This window comes from Bacillus rossius, chromosome 10 (assembly GCF_032445375.1).
Source record: "Bacillus rossius redtenbacheri isolate Brsri chromosome 10, Brsri_v3, whole genome shotgun sequence".
NCBI classification, from domain to species: Eukaryota; Metazoa; Arthropoda; class Insecta; order Phasmatodea; family Bacillidae; genus Bacillus; species Bacillus rossius.
The window spans coordinates 54,615,004-54,636,575 of record NC_086337.1 but is presented as its reverse complement, the minus strand read 5'-3'; the positions used below and the strand labels follow the sequence as shown (position 1 = coordinate 54,636,575).

General features: G+C 39.0%; 1 protein-coding gene and 1 long non-coding RNA gene across 3 annotated transcripts; one reads left to right on the top strand and one right to left on the bottom strand.

The window, feature by feature from the left end:
- Window positions 1–1,893: 1,893 nt before the first annotated feature.
- Window positions 1,894–6,525, top strand: LOC134536173 (uncharacterized). The gene is made up of 2 exons (XR_010075768.1): window positions 1,894–2,162; window positions 5,514–6,525. It is a non-coding gene; the product is annotated as an uncharacterized LOC134536173 (long non-coding RNA).
- Window positions 6,526–7,658: 1,133 nt separating this feature from the next.
- LOC134536172 (protein tumorous imaginal discs, mitochondrial) lies at window positions 7,659–21,307 on the bottom strand. 2 transcript variants are annotated; one of them, XM_063375810.1, is made up of 9 exons: window positions 21,078–21,296; window positions 16,325–16,548; window positions 15,588–15,824; window positions 14,521–14,689; window positions 12,414–12,545; window positions 11,115–11,308; window positions 10,515–10,728; window positions 10,275–10,430; window positions 7,783–7,911 (listed from the first exon to the last, which is right to left on the bottom strand). In XM_063375810.1, exons 1-8 carry the CDS (start codon window positions 21,265–21,267, stop codon window positions 10,321–10,323), a joined length of 1,470 nt encoding a protein of 489 aa, XP_063231880.1. In that variant the 5' UTR covers window positions 21,268–21,296; the 3' UTR covers window positions 7,783–7,911; window positions 10,275–10,320. The 2 variants fall into 2 exon arrangements, with proteins under 2 accessions (XP_063231879.1, XP_063231880.1); XM_063375809.1 differs by lacking the exon at window positions 10,275–10,430 and having other exon boundaries at window positions 7,659–7,911; window positions 21,078–21,307.
- Window positions 21,308–21,572: the final 265 nt, after the last annotated feature.

Here is a 21,572-nt window from a genome sequence, read left to right as displayed (position 1 = left end):
GCCTCCCCCTCTGCTTCCTCCATGGCCGGGCGTTGCGTCAGAGCGCTTCGGTCGTCATCCGCGCGAAGTGACGGACAGGGTTTATGTGGAGGAGGGAGTCCATTTCATCTGTTACGTCGTTTTTAATGAGTACATTTCCTTCGTTATTGTGTTTGTTACTGAAATATCGCGGAACGGTAGACTTTTATAAGTCCAACGTTTACTCCTAGAAAATTAACTAATGATTTTACACGAGAAAAGAAAATCGAAAGTTGTATATTTTGGTTTTTTAATAATTGTTTTTGATACTTTTTTCTTAAGTAAATTGTTTTACGATTTAGAGTCTCCACAAATTTTGTTTCCTGGAAGGGAGGGGTCCAGACCCCACAGACCAAACCCCCCCCCCGCGATTACGTCCCTGTGAACAGTAAGTCTGAGTAGTGAGTAGCGCCTGTCAAGTGACCATTGAACGGTTCTTGGTATTGCGGAACATTTAACTCTCATTTAGAGGGAAGTACAAAATTTTGAAGGAAAATAATAATAATAATAATAATAATAATAATAATAATAATAATAATAATAGACTTTAAAAAACTGAGAAATAAAGAATTTCTGACGTCTTGAAAAATCATCATTGAAATTATTTTACAAAACGATATTAATTAAATTCACAGTTTAGATGAGGAATGGGGTAAATTAATTTATTGCCGTACCTCCAACTATTTATTATTTATTTTTGAAGTGAACATTCTTTGCCAAGGGGACTACAATTTTCGAGCGTTACGAATAATGAGGATACATAGTTAGGTACATGGCAGATGAACCTGGAAAGAAGGGTGTAAGTTAGGTACGTGGTGGGGGAACCAGGTAGAGGAGGAGACGTCAGTTTTGGCCCAGAACTTCCGGAATTACCCTGTCCAACTAACAAGTGTGACATTATGACACTAGACGGCAGAGCGAATGTCGATACAACAGTGTGGCGGCACGGTGAATACTAAGTTCCTGATAAAGCAACTGTGTTTTTTGAACAAAAAAATCGTTAACCTATCAGAAAAAGTTTGCTAAAAAAATATACTATATGCTAACATGAATTTTTCCTTTCCGCATCACTTTAAAAATGCTAAAATGCTGCAAAATTGGCAGTAGTAGCGTCTTACTGTTTCTCCACTATTGTGTCTGTGCTGATGGTATTGTTGGATTTGTAAATAGTGCTTACCCTAGATTTATATTAACTAATCCAAAGTGTTGGACGCTTAAAAATTCAAATATGGCGCCATTTTGCTGCCATTAACTCAAGCGATCCTGGTGGCCACCAGGAAAGACTCAGTGGTTCATCTGGTACCGGCGTCATCGGACGTCCGGCTATTGTTTTTGACTTTCATGTTATCTGGTAACAGTTTCAGTACGAAACAGTACTGTTCACATAGCTGTGGTTAGGCTAGGACGCTAGGTTCACAATTGAAAAAATAACAGTAACAGTAGGTCGTGTGCATAGGATATGAACGCCATGTTTCCTAACCTAACGATTCACAATAGCGGAAAGTTGGTCGTGTGCATGGGAGCGAGGTCGTGCGCATAGGAGTGAAATGAATACAGGGATGTTAGACGTACCAACTTGTTGGTACACATACCATTTTTCAGGGTCTTGTACCATGTACCAAGTATAAATTGTGCTGGTATGCAGAAATACCAACTTTGAACATCGACCATACGCGATGCGCCATGCATTACCAATTAACATTAGGCGTGGACGAATAATTCGAATAGTTGCGTTTTAATAATTCCATCTGTATACGTTTAATAAAACTGCATTTTAAGAGAATTTTTTAAGTGCCAATTTAATTGAAACCATTCATACTAGGTGCTAAAGTTTTTATGGCCATCTTATAATTTCAGAAGCTAGTTCTGTAGAAATTGATCACAGCGCCATGCCGTATTGCGGTCATGGCGTGCGGATTGAATAAAAAATAGGTTACCAACCTTATCATACTTTATTTGTTGACAATTGTGTAACCTTTTATGTTTCCATAGTATATATCGTATTAAAGCAGTTTATATAAATATCATTATATATATATATATAACCTATGAAACAAAATCTACAGGATCTTTGTCAGTGTAAGATCTTGGAGTGTACCAGTTTTTTTTCTTCAGATACCAGCTTTTAGTGACATCTGTACCAGGTTCGTTGAGCCACTGTCTAACATCCCTGAATGAATATATTTTATTTCGGTCCCGTACGCATGGCACAACAGCCAATGGGAGAAGAGCAGGGTGCTTTTTTGGCGGGACTAGAAATATGTTTATATTTATTAACCATATTGTGGTAAGAAAATGTCAAGATTATAATAGTGTTATCGTTATTTTAAAAGTTAATATGTTTATTTACTAACACTGCTAACAGATGTCGCATCGTTCGCAAAATTACATTGGCTGAAATTAACAGTAAGAGTTCAATTGTGAACCGATTACGCAGTTCGCACAGGTCGTGTGCACGGCTTGCTATGCACTCGCTTAATTTTTTTAATTGTGAACCCAGCTTTACTCGTGTTTCATCTCTGTCCCACATGGGATATATCTCTCTCTCTCTCATATATATATATATATATATATATATATATATATATATAGACACACACACACACACACTAGGCTTGGGCATTGCAGGATAAGATAATCTCTGAATTTCCAAGAAAGTAGGGTGGTATGCCATGTTGCCAAACGTAAACACTAGCACGTAGAGACATTCTAGGAAAAAAAGGTCATTCATCACCACCTTGCCATTGTTCACTGCTAGACTCAATATTGCTACGTGCTGACATGAGGAAAATTACAGCAACATAGTTGCAAATATTATTTCGAAAGACTTATTGCAGTCCTTAGTGATACCATTTAATCTTCATCATAGCCAGACATCCCTACACTAAGAGCGGCAGGAAATGTTTTTCCAAGTAGCCAATATTTAAACTGTGCTGAAGTTCGCTCTATCCGCTGGCTCTATCCGGCCGCCCGGGTACGTCATACTACAGCGCGCTTGGAACAACAACGGCCTAAGTCATTTCACACAAGTACAGACATTTACATCAACATGACTATATTAATTCAATAAAATATGAGATAATTGCTATATGTAAACCTTCCTACATGTGTATACTATCAATTAAAATTATAATTGAAGGTAAAAATGCCATAAAAGACGCACAAAGGCCTATCAGGGCCTCCAAAGTGTGGTTTTTAAGACTTATACTATAAACATGATTTTTTTTCACCACTTTTGGCCATCCATACCGATAGAGCTGACATATAGGGACCTTCCTACAAGTATATAGAATAAATAAAAATTATTTCATGTGAGCAAACCATCGTAACGGTTGCAACAGGGCCTCTGACGGCCTCCAAAGTGTGGTTTTTAAGGCTTATGCTATAAACATGATTTTTTTTCACCACTTTTGGCCATCCATACCGATAGAGCTGACATATAGGGAACTTCCTACAAGTATATAGAATAAATAAAAATTATTACATGTGAGAAAACCATCGTAGCGGGTGCACAAGGTCCTCTGAGGGCCTCCAAAGTGTGGTTTCTAATGCTTATGCTATAAGCATGATTTTTTTTTCACCACTTTTGGCCATCCATACCGATAGAGCTGACATATAGGGACCTTCCTACAAGTATATAGAATAAATAAAAATTATTACATGTGAGCAAACCATGACTTAAAAACCACACTTTGGAGGCCCTGATAGGCCTTTGTGCGTCTATTATGGAATTTTTACCTTCAATTATAATTTTAATTGATAGTATACACATGTAGGAAGGTTTATATATAGCAATTATCTCATATTTTATTGAATTAATATAGTCATGTTGATGTAAATGTCCGTACTTGTGTGAAATGACTTAGGCCGTTGTTGTTCCAAGCGCGCTGTTTATGACGCACCCGGGCGGCCAGATAGAGCCAGCGGATAGAGCGAACTTCAGCACAGTATATTTAATGCTGCTTTCATATGAATTACTGGAAGTATCATGTCTTTCATACAAACTTGACATGTAATTTACAACATATATTTATTTATAACTTGTATGATTTAAATCAAACAATTTACTTAAAAAAGGTATTAAAAACAATTAAAACCCAAATCAATATATATATTTTTTTTTAGAAAGACGCAATTATTACAAAGGTTTGCGGTTACAAAAAAAAGCATCACCTCATCTCTCCCTAGTTCTCTTTTTAGAGCGCACAGCAGTTGGCCCCTTAGGGCCAGGCTTACACTGCCCCCTCTTGTGGGACTTTTATCAAACTAACCCCCTAGTCTGGTTAGTCTGCACACCGACAGAGAGCACTTCCTTTCGCAGCGTGAGTGACCTCCCATGCCCCTTGAGTTAGGCTACCAGCCACCTTTATTTATTTTTTTCTTTTGGTGGGCGGAGCAAGCTCGTGGCCGCCACCATCCAGCCAATCGGAGACCGGTTTCCCCCACTCCCTATGGCCTCCGGGCTTCTGGCCCAAGTTTTAACTACATGTTGCCCAAGAGATTGATTGGTCGTTCTGTCGTCATCGTGGTTGCATCTCTCTGGTGCTTATCTCGCCGCGACTGACTTGAGGGATGTCATCTCAGAGTCCGGGAGTGATTTCAAGTTTATTTTTTACTTTTTATTTTCTAGTTTGCTTGTGGTTTTGTTCAGTCTACTAACTATTGCATATCATGTCTCGCGCGTGGCTACCGCGAGCACTCGTGCAGCTCCAGTGGGAGTGGTTTTATTCATTCCACCCCCAGAATGGTAAATGGAAAATTCAACATCTGTTTGCCTGTAGTTGGCTCTCTATTCAACTTTTGCCCTAACTTCTCCATTCTTGTTGCTTCTCATTAATTTCTATTCTTGACCACCGGATCCCTATTTTGGTTCCAGTGGGGTGCAAGAAATATTCCAAGAGTGTGGTCCAACAAATGGTTTAACTAAATTTACGCCTTTCCCTCTGGAATGGATGCTACGAGTCTCTTCCGCATCTAGCCACCGCCAGTGTGAACAGTCAACGACCTGATATTGTTAAATCAAATTACATATATATAGTCATGCACTAGTTGGGCTAAGGTAACAATTATATTATTTATTTGTTATATTTTTTGTGAAAACATTATTGTTAAATTTGTGTCGGTTATAATATGTTTGTAATTGATAAATTCGAATTGCCAGGGTCCCCATTAATTTTGATCTTTGTAATTTCTGAAAATATCAAAGGACAATAATGAAAACCATAATTAACAATAAAAAGGGTAAGCTTTAAGCAAAAATTTTTATTTTTATTCATTTCTTCAAATACGATCCATTTTCTACTTCCTATTGCGAGAAGTAAGTTTTCTTTTTCTTTTTAATGTTTCTCCCTTGTGACCCCTCTGGGTATACTGTTGTGTTTTCCATCCACTTAAAGCAGCTTCCAGGGTTTTTGTAACAAAATTAATGTGAAGCTTTCTTTGACTACACAAGTGCTGTAACAGTGTTGCAACCTGACAGCATTAATTGTTCGCAGGAAGGAGTATCTCGGGAGCAGTGCGGAGCCAGCCAGCATGAGGAACGTAGAGCAGAAAGATGTTGACGTGGTCCGCGACGAAGCCGTGGAGCAGGAGCAAGATGGGGAAGACGAAGAACTGGCGGGGATCAAGCAGCCGCCCCCCACCACAATCCAGAGCTTATTCGTGTTCAGGGCAAGTGAGTTTCAAAGATAGGTAGCCGTACATGAGGGAACTACTTAACAGTGTAAAATAAGGTTGAGTGGAAGCTCTACGCTCACAGATTAATACATACAGTAGACTGCTGATAACCCTGGGTAATGACTAATGACTGGCAAGGACTTTTTATTCCAATTTTTTTATCCAGACTATCGAGACAAATACTGTAACAACCCAAATTAGTTCCAGTAAAACAGTGCACTAATCAAAACATCGCTAGTCACAAACTTTTTTTTTCCCAAAAAAGAGTATTTTAAATCAAGGCACTAGCTCCCGTTAAAATTAATTTATCATACTAATATGTATCTAAATTCATTTAAATAAATGTTGAATAACATTTAGAGACTAGACAACCTAAAATTAAATAATTTATTGCGTTGTTTACATAATGGGGCTTGGGCATAACATTGATATAGGAGATATATTTCAGTTCTAATAAGAATTTAAAAAACAAACTTTTTCTTTTATTAGAAAGATTATTTAACCTGTTAATGTAAATTCTGAATCTGTTGTTTACTAAATGCATGCCTGCCTGCCTGCCATGCGTATCCTGGTGGCACAAGGTAAACTAGCCATGAAAGCTTCTGAATTCCTCTACAGAGCTACTGTTGATGTGCAGGTTGACGGAATGTAAACATTTGTGGAGCACTTGTGTCGTCGAGAAAAAATTACGCAATGAAGGAAGCAAATAGCTATTGAGAAAAAGCAAAATATTGTTTGTTGATTAGTCACATTATTAATTTGTTGCATTGTATTTACGCTACGACATGACATTGCCATTGTGTGTGCATGGAAATAAAAAGTCAAAAATTATTTTTGTTTCTATGGTTTTTTAAAGTGAAATATGGCATGGATAATCAGCACCTGGGTAAACAGGAGTATACTGTACAACCAGGGTAATCAGGAGTATACTGTACAACTTCTTAATACTTAGTTGCAAAATGGTTTTTGTCGTTACAATTCGGTTTCATTTAGGGATGGGCCAATAAAATCCTCATGTACCATAAACTCCTTGGTATTCAAGGAAATAGATTTTAAGAAAAGTATTGGAGAAAATAAAACAACTCAACACAGATACCCTTTGAAGTTTACTAGGTAAATTTGTTTCTTCATACTGTTACCATGTAATTATGACTTGGGTACAATATATAGTGATTCTGGAAACTTATTGTTGGATAAAACCATTTAAGGGATTAAATGTTGCAACATCAAAATGAATATATTTAATTTCTTGTACATTATTTTATTTTGGACCTTGAGAATCGAGAAAATTTGGATCTGACCCATTACTACTTTTGTGATTTACTCCTAAATGTTGCACACAACATACATTTCAATGGATAAAGTTCTTATGTACAACATCTGGGCTTTAATTATTTTATGAATGTTTGATGTAAAACAGAAAAATATTAACATATTAGTATTGAGTGTAATTTACAATGGTTTGGTTTTTCATTACTAGTTCTTTATGTAGGTATAGCAATTAAAAAGAAAACCTTAAATTGCCTAAAGCTTTATATTTTGGTTTTAAAATCCCAGCTATGCACCACAACTGTTCCAAATTTTAATTTTGTGTATGTGTGCACATGCATGTGCACACACAATGCATGTGTGCACTTGTGTGGACAAAGTGTGTGTGTGCTTAGAATGCATGTATGTTTGCACTTGCATATGTGTGATCTTACATAGTGAGTGCACACATGAGCATTCATGCTTACATGTATGTATACATGTGCAGCTGTATTTTTGTGTACACATGCATTTGTATACCCATGTGTGTACACATGCATGTGATCACACACACATGTAAGTCCGTATTTCGTGTGACTACACACATGCACATACACACACAAAAGTGTGCACTCTCACAAATGCATGTGTTCAGTAAGATAAACCTTGAATTATTCACTAGTACAAATGGGAAGCACAAACTATACAATACACAATTTCTGTTAAGTAATAACCATTTTTACATCTTGATTGAGTGGTACAAAGCATAGCACAAACTGGGAGATTGTCCAAATGAACGGGAGGCGACGAAGACGTGGAGGAAACAGAAGAAGGCAACGTGGCGGCAGCAGTATCAGGCCTTCTGGGAGCTGGAGGCCTTCTCTTCGAGGGGGGTGGGCGCGGGTGTGTTCAGAGCAGCTCGCACTGCGTCCAGGATGTGCCGCGGCTCTGCAGTGCACACCTTGCTGCCTGCAACAGTCGCAGCACGCCCCCGTGACAAGACAGTACCTAGGTACACATCATCCAGAGATTTCAATCCCAAGTTAAATATAATTCCCCCTTTTTTTTCTCTCTGAAATCAGTCACTAATGATTCTGATAGTACCAACCAACCATCATATAACCTAAGAAATTTAGTTTAGTTCCAAATGATCTCAGGATATAGGCTCTTTAAAACTTTTATGTGTTTTAATAAAATATTCTCAAATTATTATTTTTGTGTAATGATATTCTTTACACAAAAATTATGGATTTTCATAAGATTTTATTTGCAACAGGTGGTGGTATTCGGTGATAATCTAGTTATTTCCCAATACATAACCATCATGGGCACATGTAATTGTGATATTAATTTACACAAATGTCTATCTTATGCAATACACACAAATTGGCTTTATTGAAAATGGTAGCTATAAATACTACAAATATGCAGCTCTCAACTAATGCCTTTAAGAATGACCTAATACATTCAAACACACAAATATTAACAAAAATTGGTATCTAATCATAAACAATTACAGAGTTCTCCAGATTCCTTTACATTTAGGCATCCTATAGGCATATGAAAAACACAACAATCTTTTGACTAGATTCAAAAAGCCAAGGACTCCAACCGAACGGTGGAACAATTTAATTTACACCACCTTTATTAGAATGAAAATTTTTCTCAACATTTAACTGGTGTACTAGTAAAAATAATCGTATTAAGAAAGTAAAACCATAGTATGTTCACAAGTTGCATTATTAAGTATTACTTATAATTTAACTCTGAATGTGAATGACTCTGATGTTGGTACAGACGAAACGTTAGTGCACAATAAGCGCATGGTAGTCTTAGTACCTATCTAGTGACAGCCCCGTGTTATCAGTGCAATGGCTACCCTCTTATTGCATAATCGTCGCTCTCGCGTAAACGTCGCATTATGTTTTTGGTCCCGCTATTAGATTTCGAGCGTTTAGTGTGGGTATTTTTTTTCAGTATAAAACAATGTATTTTAAAATAGAAATCTAATATTTATTCGGTAATTACCTCTTGTTTAATTAATGGAAATACGTACAGTGGAACCTCATTATTACGATTACGGGATATTACGTGACCTTCGTTGTTAGGACAGTTTTGTAATGCACCGTCAGTATGACTACGTAAATCATAGTAAATTAAACCAGTTATTACGAGTGCCTCCTTGTTGGCCCTTTTGTAAGTACGAGTGATTTGAATGGCATCTTCAATGTTCACGCAGTAAATACAAACAGCTATGTGGCTACGTGGGCGCCAGACAGACTGGTGACAAACAACATGCGCACTCTCTCTTGCCGGCACCCTTTGCTTCCCATCCTAAGTCGGCGGAGAGGTAAATCTAAAAATAGACCAGCCAACACACTTCCTTTCTTCCTTCCTTTGCTCCCGTTTTTTTCACAGCTTGACATACCTTCCCTCCGTGCCTAACCTAACTACATTTAAGGATTACCGAATATAAGTTACATCCCAACCTCCCAGATCTGGTTAAAGTTTCCCTGGGATTTTTTGGAAAATTTATAGTTAGTTTTAAGTCAGGAAGTTAGTTTGTATCCTATAAAGTGGAAACATACCAATCCTAAGGTCCATTGTATTATGTTGTAAAGAACATTTACTTCTCATGCAAGTGCTATGGATTGTAATAAGATGAGATGCTTAAACTAGTTATCTTTCCACGCATTGTGTTCAAGTGATGATTACGAGAACTATTGCAAGCGAGTGCAGAGAGAGCTACAACAGAAACAGCACCCCGAAATAATTGGTGTTAATTATTCTCCATCACAATTTGATCAGCACCACATATTCTCTTCATTCATTAGTATGGGTGTTACTTTCTTGAAATAAGAGACAATTGGTAATGATGTAAGCAATAGACGAATACAGCTCAGCACTAATCACATACAGCTGATGAGAGATCAAGACACCAACGCCTAGCATGAGTCCTGTGTGGAAACCTGCCATTCCACTGCTATTTACGAGTGGATCCACGTGATCAGGAGCTGTCTAGCGTTGTAGGGCCGCACTTGCAAGTCTGTACATCCACGGCAGGTATACAAGTATCTGTATACAACTATCTGGATCAAAACCAGAGAAAATACCGTCCAAGTTACTTAATTCTGTTACGCACACTGCACTCAATGCCATGAAGCATACACCGAGTCAATATTTCTGCATTAGTCTAAAGAGAGAGAACTCCGACACACCTGCCGATCACTCGGCTCCAACGGAAGATGATCACACACCGAGAGCCTCTCATCCTCACAACAAAAACACAAGCATACAACACAGCACTCATGTCGCACACAGCGCACACCAACCTTGTATAGGAAACTACTTCAGGCGGTCTAAAGATTTAGGGCCACGTCACCGGGAGAACAGACTAGACAGTGCGTTTTTAATCTTGGCCAGTAAATTTTGTTCATTTTGCTTTGCTTGAGCCTCTGACCCTGCCATTTGCATGCCACCCCCGCCGCCTGCACACACAAACACAACAGGTTACAGGGCGCGTGCCGTGTGCGCGGCACGGCTCGTCCGGCACGGCACGCCTCGGCACTCACCGTCCTTCTTGTGGGTGATGCCGTGCACGACGCCCGGAGTGTCCCGCTCCAGCTCTGCGTACGCCTGCATCAGGGCCTTCTGCTCCACGCTCAGCGACTTGGGCACCTCTATCTTGATGTTGACGTAGTGGTCGCCGTAGCCGTACGAGTTCACCTGCTTCATGCCCTTGCCCGAGAGACGTATCCGCGTGTGCGAGGACGTGCCGGGCGCGATCTGCAACCGAGCGCTCGCCAGTCAGCACTCCGACCAGACTACCGCTGCTTTAAAGTTATATCTGCCTGCTGGCAACCAGAGGAATGGAGACGTAAGCAAAACTAAAGGTCTTTATTTCTGTACCTAACTGCACAGTTTTCCTCCAAACCAACACATCAGCACATGCGAGTAATGCGACTGCTTTTACCTCACACGGCATGGTAAATGATAAATAAATGTTAAAGAATGCAAGTGGTTACGAAAGGGTGGGCTTCTCCCAGCCACAAGACCAAGTCTTACATGCAGTAGATTTAAAACATCAGGTTTCATTATGTCCCTACTAAGTAGTTTAATTTTTCTTTCTGAATCCAATAAACTAGTTGGTTGGCAAGGGGACCAGCACTCACCTGTATGGTCTGGTCCTCGTATATGCCCTGCACGCGTATCGTGCCTCCCAGCACAGCCTGGGACAGAGAGATCTTGGCATCCGTGTGCACGTCCGGTCCGTCTCTGCGGAAGTAATCCGACTTCTCTACTCGGAATGTGATGAATATCTCCTTCTTGCCGACGGGCATCCTCACCGTCTGACCATCCTCCACGCCTGCAAACACGATAATACAGTATTGCCTTTCCTTCCTAACCAATACCAACCTACTCTTTCATATTCACGACCTATGAGCAACGTAGACAATAGTTTCCACAAATATTTAAGTTTTATTTTAACATGTACTTTAATTCTAAACAGCACTGTGTACAAGGGTATAATCACCTCAAAACGAAAAGGGATATTTTTCGGGAAAACTTTTTGAAAAATAGTTTGTGATGATGTCACAAATTTTCTAACTACAAATCCTTGCTCATTGTTTTTCCACTTGGGAATGTGGTTAAGCACGCAGCGGTATCCAATTGTTTCGATACCAGTGTCACCATGCACAGCAAATGGTTTGCATGGTGGATGCAGCATTTGAGATGGCACATTCATAATTTACCATTTTAAATAATGATTTAATTAGTATAAGTTTATTTGTCATAATTATGTTATTTCTAATTATTTATGACGAACTATGCAAAGATTTTTACTCACCTGTCCATAAACAACATCTTTTTTTGATATTTATTTGACATACGACCTGCCCAATAATTTTTTTTTAATGGCAGCGGTATCTTGACTGTGCAAAGGTAGCTTAATCAACAGTCATTCAATTATTGACTTGCATGGACACTTGGACCAAGTATTAACTGCCTTATTTATAATTATAGAATTAAAATGGTTTAATTTTTTATAGGACGAGAAGACCCTGTTGAAAATTTAATAACACATTTCTGCGTTGAATGACTTTCGAGAACTCTAGTTCTGTGATCATCTTTACGGGGGAGCTGAATTGTTGCCCGTTGGATGGGCAGCTCATCAGGATTTTTCTGACGGTGTTTTTGAAAGGTTGTCTGCATTGTTGCCCCTTGGATGGGCAGCCCTTCAGGATTTTTCTGACAGTGGTTAGTTTAGGTTAGGTTAGATTAGGTTAGCTTAGGTCACTTTACAAACTAAACACTGTCAGAAAAATCCTGAAGGGCTGCCCATCCAAGGGGCAATAATTCAGACAAGCTTTCAAAAACACCACTGTCAGAAAAATCCTGATGGGCTGCCCTTCCAATGGGCAACAATTCAGTCGCCCCATCTTCACAGTAACTGCCGACAAAGTGCTGACCTGCAGGCACGGGCACCACCACCTTCTTGCGCTGCACGCTCGAGCCCTTGCCCTCGCACTCGCCGCACGGGTACTTCACGTACACGCGCGTGCCGTGGCAGTAGCGGCACGTCGACCGCATCACGAACGGACCTGTCCACACATTCCAGCCCGAGCCATCCACATCATTAGAAACGTAATAAAATCTATAAAGAGACTGGTCATGCGAAAAACTAGTGCATATGTATAATGAATACAAAAAAGCCTTTAAAGTGTTATGAGGACAAAATATCTAAACAATTTAAATAAATCTCTCAGCAATGTAATTTTAAAAACAAATGAACACTCAAAAGCAATTACAACCACTTCAAATAATATATTGACAGCCTACCCACCATGATGTCAGCCAATAACTAATAATAAATAAATACAAGGTAGATATATTTTTAAAAAACTTATCAAATTATCAGATTAACATAACTGTTCAAAAAGCATCAAGACACCTGCATTCTTATATAATTCTTTCTTAAATTTGTGACATAATGTTTTTTTTTTGCCAGATCTACAGAAGGTTTCTTTACTTCGCCACGTTTGGAACAAAACAAAACCAAACATTGGGAGGGCATTGCTTGGAGTCTGCAAGCCACATTTGTACTCTCAAATGTAGTGTAAACAAAAGAGAAATAAAAAAAAAACATTCACTAAAAAGATGATAAAAATCTTTCAACATTCTGCATTGAGGCCGCCTGCAAACTGTCAACTTTCACATATGTTGTGCGCTGTTTTACAGACACGTATTTATCCGTATCAATATGGCGACAGTTACAATATATTTGATTATCTTCCTGTGAAATGCAAACATGTTTGCCAACAGCACTGGTGCTGGTGTTGGTTAACCCCAGGAGACAGTAGTTCGGAAACAGGACGGGTCCTAACAAGAGGCTGAGGAGAGAGAGTGGGACTCCCTCTACCTTCTCCGCTCTGTCTACAGTAAAATAGTCATTACCACACCTGAGCAGCATGAGTGGACACAGCAGCCAATCACTGCATAGGACACTCACAATAAGGCGAGTAACAATCTTCATTTGAGCCCACGGAGTTGATTGGCTGTTAAGGCTCGGCTAACACATGAGAATAATAAGCCAAAGATTATCTTTTGTCTCCGTGGCCAGTTGATAACTTAGTCGATAACACTGCAACGCTTTTGCTCGAGGAAAGAACCAGCAGGTCGTAACAACAGGACTGCAGTATGGCCATAGGCAATTTTGGTAAAGGCCTATTAATAGTAATTGTAATATTATTTGTTGTGGTATGATAAAATACGTATCGAGGCTCACTGGTTATTTTTGTGTGTTGCTTAGGAGCACGGATTATGTAGCCAGTGTAACGTTAACATGATGTCGAGAATCATGAATTTAATCACCTGTAATGAATTTTTTGTTATCAGAGAAATTAATTTTCATTGTACCATGTACTATCTGCGTGCTAATCACAAACATTGGTATTTATTCCAACAAGTACAGAACCAAAAATTTGGTTGTCTGTAAAGTCGGATTACGGATGATAGTTTAACGTGAAAACGTCATATCAAAACAGTGATGAAATGATTGCATACTTTTATGAATAAAATTGAATCATTTTTATTGTATTATCACTATTTTGTATGGATACAAAGAAGGAGTGAAATGAAATCTACAATTGAATTGATAAATTTACTTTTATTTGCACTCATTAATTCAAATATGTTTATTACTTTAACGAGAGATTATTTTAACTATAACTTTTATACATGTTTGCTATTTAACTTCTTCCAATCTGTGTTATTCTGTTAAGGATAGGACGATGATAGGAAAAGTAGGAAACGAATGGGAGTGTTTCAAGTTTAATGTGCCTCGAAAAGTCAAATTGATGGTTGTTCCAATCGAGTGGAAGAGAGATAGATGAGGCGCAAGCGTACAATGAGCATAATGGGACACAGCGTAACGGGACACTTTTTCGTGCGTGCAGCCGGCATTCGTTGATATATTAGATGTTGTCACGTCAAAAAAAAAAAAACTCATATATTTTACGAAGTATCACACTATCAAAACGGCCGTCCAGAGAAGCGACGGAACGGGGATGAGCGCACCTGTGCTGATGGTCTGCATGCCCGTGCCGTTGCAGTACTGGCAGCGGCCCGGCTTGGTGCCCGGCTCGCAGCGGCTGCCCTGGCACTTGGGACACGTGTCCACGACGTTCACCTGCACTTCCTTGTTGACCCCGCGCGCCGCTTGGGCGAACGTCAGGTTCATCACCACCTGCTCACCACAACCACTCCAGCTGTAACACCTCCGTGTTTTAGAGCCCCTATCAGAGGGTTCTAATATCACTACCATTAGGTATTATAAATCATTCCCCATAAAATTCTCTCAAATAGGCGACAAAAGTTTCATGTCCAGTGTAATATGCACTTGAAAGGATAATTACTTCCAACATGATGTCGAAATAAAAACAATATTTAACTAAAATACTTTTTATTACAGTATTTTCCTACAGAAGGGTCACACCTTTAATTTTGGGCATAAAAATCTACAATTTTCACCATGCAAGTCTCCCTCGAATGTGGGTCGCACCACACGTCTGTCTCCAGGAGAACAGGAGTGAGTCTTTATGGTCCATTGTAATCCCTGGTTACAAAGACAATGGACTTTCTAAAAAAAAACTTTGAAAATGCTAATAATTTTTTTTTCCCCTGAAACCAACAGAATTTCTATTTCATTATCGGTTAAGTTTTGTAAGGTTTTTCTTTTCTCTTCTCTTCTCTCCCTTCTGGGCAACGATATTACGTTAGTATGTATGTTTAATTGTTTTGCGCTGAAGTTGACAGAACAGTGAAAGAGGCTTCTTCCAGACCCGTTATCAAGCAATTAAGATTCGTCGGAATAGGAACAAACATTTAACATTACAGGTGAGTTTGTAGAAAAAGAACCGGTGCAGGTCCCACTAGTTGCAAGGTCATCAGCCATTCCTGAATGACGCTCCTAATGTACTAGCCAAGGTTTCGCCTTCTCTTAACATTATTTTAATTTTAAGCTGTACGTTTCTGCCACCAGAAAAATAAAGCACATTTTCTAGTAAAGTCGAACTAACAGGAAGTCATCCAATCGGTGAGCACGCAACTAATATAGCATATTGCTGGCATGACCGACCACTCACCTCTTGTGCTGCTCCGAAACCAAACTGCGACTCTGCAAAGTCCTCAAAGTCCCCGAACCTGCCCTTGCCGAAGCCCGCCTCGCCGAAGATCTTGCGGAACAGCTCCTCGGGGTCGACCGAGGACTGGTAGTTGAAGCCTTGGAAGTCGTAGCTCTGGCCGGACGGCCCCCCGCCCATCTGCTGCGAGGTCGTCCCCAGGGTGTCGTACTGCTTGCGTCGTTCCTCGTCGCTCAGCACCTGCACGGCAGCACGACACGGCACTTGCGAGCGTGTTCCCCCTCCACCCAGCTGCACGGTGATCCTGCCTGGGGGCAACTGCTCCACGAGACAAGCTAACTCAACTCACCGCATTCAAAACCTTTCCCAGAATTACAACAGATAACATAATAGTTAGTGTGCTTATGGATGGGAATTAGATGCCGGTACTAACAATGGCAGGTACCATGTACTGGAATGACAGTAAAGTATAATACTACTCTGCACACTGCACTTACAGATGAACCATTCTATTAACTAGGTTGGCATCTGGCCCAAAAATAGACAGAATAAGAGTGATACACTTTTTATAATTTGGCATTTTTGTCCTGTGATGCATTAATTACAACTAGATTAGCATTGATTCTCTTAGATACTCATACAGCCTGAACATGCGACAGATTATACAGTCTCTTGCCATCACCGTCTGGCCTAAGTATGCCCTAGCAACTGCTGCAAGAGTGGTGGCAAGATGATCTGACCTCGTAAGCCTCGGACACTTCCTGGAACTTGCGACCAGCGTCCGGATCACCCTTGTTCGTGTCCGGGTGATACTGCTTTGCTAGCTGGTAGTACGCTTTCTTGATGTCTTTCTGCGAGGCGTTCCTGGAGATGCCCAGCACCTCATAGTAGTCCTTCCTGGCAGCACAGTGGTTGGACGTGCTGATGTGGCGCCTGGGCAACGACCGTGCTGTGCCCACCGTTACTGCAACATACCACATGCACATACATTCAGGAACCAGAGTTCGGCAGCTGCCATCGCAGACACATCACACAGTAACTGTTGACTCTACTGGTTCTTTCAAACAAAATAGAATTGAGCAATGAAATAATTAATTTCTTCATCTACGGTTAGCACTAAATTATTTTCCTGCAATATTACAAGCAGTTATTTATACCCACCTGAATATTTTTATTTTTAGGACGTGTTTTCCTCCTAACAAGGTATGTATTCTCCACATTTACACTATGCATATGCATTTCTTGTGATCGACGTTCATATCCTGAGATGAACAAGAGAGTAAAGTGCATAAATTGCAATAAACCAGTTACCTCCAAAGTAGATTGCTGACATTCGAGACCACATAAACTGGCTTGGCTTTCGAGTTGAACCTCGTCACTGCGAAGTGACGCTCACCTTGTGCTGATGTCACAAGGGGAGAAAGGAAAGCTCTTTAACGAACCAAGTCCAGATAAGCATATCCGTGTCCTGGAAGCCGACAAGGGAATTGCCACCGTAATCCTCGTCGTAAAGACTATGAAACAAAAATCAGCCTTCTATCAGATCGGGTGAATCAAGCAATCCAATGCAACCACGTCAGACAGATTGAAATGAATACCAAGAAATTAATCACTGAATATTCACTTTCAGCAAGAAACAGCTACTTGTCAAAGACAGCAGAACATCATCATACGCACTACCGAAGCTACACAAGCTAGACCGGCCGCTCCACCCTGAGGTTAGTTCAGTGGGCTCTATGGCACATTCCTCAGTCAGATACCTCTGCAAACTCATTTCCCCGATTCTGCCAAGCCTCAAGTTCAACATCAGGAACTCAGCAACTTTTGTAGAAACCTTACAAAACCTAACTGAGAAATTCCTTCCAGTTTCAATGTAGTTTCACTGTTTATTTTAGACCCAGTTCTGGAATATCTTCAAGTTCTTAAAGAACACCTTGAATATTTGCGAAGCAGCCAAGAAACCTCTACTCTGGTTAAACACTGTGTAATAACTACATTCTTCTCATACCAGAATAACATTTTCATCCAGAAAGAAGACAACCCCACGGAGGGAGGCTCCGCTGTTTCCACTACTAACGAACACATTCGTATCAACTTTGAAGAGACTGCGATAAACTCCAGCACATTCAAACACAAGTGCTAGAACAGTTACGTGAATGACATATTCATTTTGTATGGGGCATGACAAGGATAACGTCAAATCTTCAATGGATTCGGGAAAAGAAGGAAAATGGCCTGCCTGGCTGTGGTAGTCTCACAGACATAATGGGAAGCTGGGCCACAAAGTGTATCGTAAACGCACACACTGACAATCCCTAAATGCCACCTCCCCACACACTCCTGCACGGAAGAAAGCTGTCGTATCCACGCTGGTTCACAGAGCCACAAAAAAAATCAGTGAAGAGTCATGACAAATATTAAAATCACAAAACCACTCTACAGTAAAACTTTAACTAAATTGAATAGGTATATAAATTTTAAATATATACATGTAAATTCTGTAATTAACAGTTTAATATTGTGAGAACTACAAAAAAATTAATAAAATAAAAATGGAAAAACAAAAAACTGTAGCAGTGGGTATCAAACTCATGCCGGCTGTTTGCCACACAATGCGCTTAACCACTGCACCATGACTCTAACTTGAAAATTCATCACCAATATCCCTCAACCTCTACTTTAAAATCTTTATAGAGGTTTTTCTTGCTTCCTGAAGCCCACCTGCTTCTAATCACAGTTTAAACAAAATCGGTGAGCCCCGACTCAGACCCTCCCCTTGTTAGTGAAGAATTTAAAAATCTCAACAAAGCACTATTGACCACTGGCTACAAAACAAAAATATACAGCAAGCTATAATCAAATCATTCACTACAAAACTTATATATTTAGTAACGAAGTGGTGCATCTATGTGCACAAGTTACAAAACAGCTAGCCAGACTTCTGAGGTAACAAGAAATACACATAATACAAAATCCTTAAGGAAATTACAAACCTGTCTGCCCTCAGTAAATGCTAAAACGCCAGCCAAACAATTAGTCAAAATCTAAGAAGCACCTTGTATGTGGCCTGGTTTCCATAAGAAAGACAGGACACACCAAGGGCTACAAACAAGAGCCACGAATCTATCATAGAAGAACACTCTGTAAATATGTAGTTGAGCGGTATTTGCGAAAAAAAAATGTTAAAAGTCCGAAAATACCTTTATTAGATGCTCTTCAACTTCCTCTTTTCATTAAAAGCAGCGGAGATAAGAAATTCCAAATACTTTAGGAGATATCGCCGTTCTTATTTTGCATACAAGACCTGTGTTTATCATTCGACCGCCGCCATTTTTTTATTTTGCTGTGTGTTTGTGAATGCCTAATTAATGAAAATGGTCGATTAGGTCAGGTCAGTTACATTATAAATACTTTGAAACTAAGCGTACATTAAAAATAATATTAAATTATTTCAATGGTTCTTTAGTTTTAAAGTATTTATAATGTAACTGTCCTGACCTAACAAACCGGGACAAAGGATGAAAAGTAACAAATCACGTAAATTTTTTTTGTTACTTATTACTTTAGCAACAATAAAAAATAAGACTTTAAAATTAGAAACGTTAAAAACTCGCCTAAGTTGGAGGCGGTAATTAAACACCGTTTTAAAACAATAAATGAACTAAATAATCACGTATTGGTTCATTTGAATTCTGGCCTATCACGATCAATCACGTGACATCATTATCCAATAAAAAAAATAGATACTCGTAAACAAGAAACAATGCGGAATGCCACATGAATGCACTGATATAATTGTGATGAAATTTAAAAATTCGATATCTCCTTAAGTATTTGGAATTTCTTATCTCCGCCGCTTTTAATGAAAAGAGGAAGTTGAAGAGCATCTACTAAAGGTATTTTCGGATTTTTAACATTTTTTTCTCGCAAATACCGCTCAAATACATATGATGAAATTTAAAAATTCGATATCTCCTAAAGTATTTGGAATTTCTTAGCTCTGCCGCTTTTAATTAAAAGAGGAAGTTAAATAGCACAGAATAAAAGTATTTTCGGATTTTTAACATTTTTTTTCGCAAATACCGCCCAACTATATATTTACCGAACACTCATCTATCACCATGTTTAGGGAAGATTTCAACAAATGGAAAACCACAGTCAACATAGAGAATTACAGGAACAAGACAATCAGACAAGCTTTAGAAGAAATATTTGAAAAACAAAAAAAAAATCAACATGAAGATAGTTATCAGGTCCAGTAACACATTGCGCACCACTCATTGAGATGCAACAAACAGACTACTCTACTTCCATGCACATAACAGATGCCTATTCTATTGTTCATGTTTCTCATGACTATTTTTTTTACATCTGCATCGAAGAAACCACTTCCCTCTGCAACACTCAATGTATTACTAGCTTGGTAGCTCCCATAATTTATCCCTTGCTTCTTTCACCAGAATTAGCAGCACCTTCTCTACTATTTCCACCCTATCACTGTTTACCAGGTTGTTTGTCTCACCCTGGTCAATAGATGGTTCCAATGCCCCTTCCTCATACTTCTTATCACGGTAAAAGTTCCGTATCACGTATCCAAGTTTAATTTCCTGATCCCAATGGCATGATCCTATACACATTGATCCTGTGGTACATAATGCTTGCTGTTTTAATTTAGTATATCAAAAGATCCTGACCTGACAATAAAACTTGTGATATAACAATGAATAATGATAGTATGTCTAACACAAAATATATTTTCCTTTTTATTAAACTTCAGATAATAATTCATCACAAGTTTTTGTTACGTGGAGGATCCTTTGACGGACTAAATTAAAACGGCAAGCATCATATACCACAATATCAATGAATACAGAATCATGACATCGAGATCAAGAGATTAACTTAGATACATTATATTAAACATTGGCCCTTATCACCTCAGAGATGCTACTTAACCATCTCCTAAAACTTTTGGTTTGCTTCACTTCCAGTTCTCCTTATTTCAATGCCTCTCATCAAGTTCATTATCAGTATCTTCCCTTTATCCTTTGATACCTTAGTTCTCTCTCTGCCATACTCCTTCCAATTTCTCTTCTCTCTCTCTCTTCCCGATTTCTGTCCCTCTGCTACCCTTCCCCTGTTTTCCCAGATTTGAGCTCTAGTCGCCTCTGCTGTCCCTAACAACTCCACAATACCGATAACATTCCCTGTCATCAACCTCCTAGCCTTTCCTCTCTTAACTTCTCCAGCAGCTGTTTTTCAGCTTCCCGTAGTATCCTAATATCGTCCATTCTTCCCTCCCTGACCTTAAGTTTACATCTGGAATTTTTGTTACCGGAGGTATTAATCTCTACCAGTAAATAAGCTACCGTTCAACCTCTCCATCGAACTAATCTAAACAACAAACTTAAGACAAGATGCTACGATATAAATGTTTTTATACAAATTTGAAGTACTGTAAATCAAATTTTTTTTTAAACTAAACTTTCTTACATGTTAGGTTAGGTGAAGATATTCTTTTTAAAATTCCAAAGTTTGTCCATGATGTGACCGAAGAACTGTGTAATTTATTACACGTAATACAAACGTGTAAAAATCTATATGTAAAATTATTGACACCACCGTAACATAAAACAAAACGTTTATTGCTTAAATGAGGAATTATTGACCTAGACGCTGCCATCTTTCTATACACTGATCCAAAGAAAAATAAACATTATTGTAGAACAATATGGAAAACATGATGGAAAATGCCTTTTAACATGGCGAACTCCAAAAATATTTTGTTGCAGCGATCTTAGTGGATTGGCCTGAAGAATAATATTAAAATTAAAATTAACATGATTTACAAAGGGCGATATGAGCACAGATTTTTTCTCGTAATTGAAATAACTGTTGTCCTAGAGTAATGAATGCATACATCATACTATGTATGAAAACAGTGTTTTCAAAATCAAATTAATTTTCGCAATTGCAGCGCATTCATAA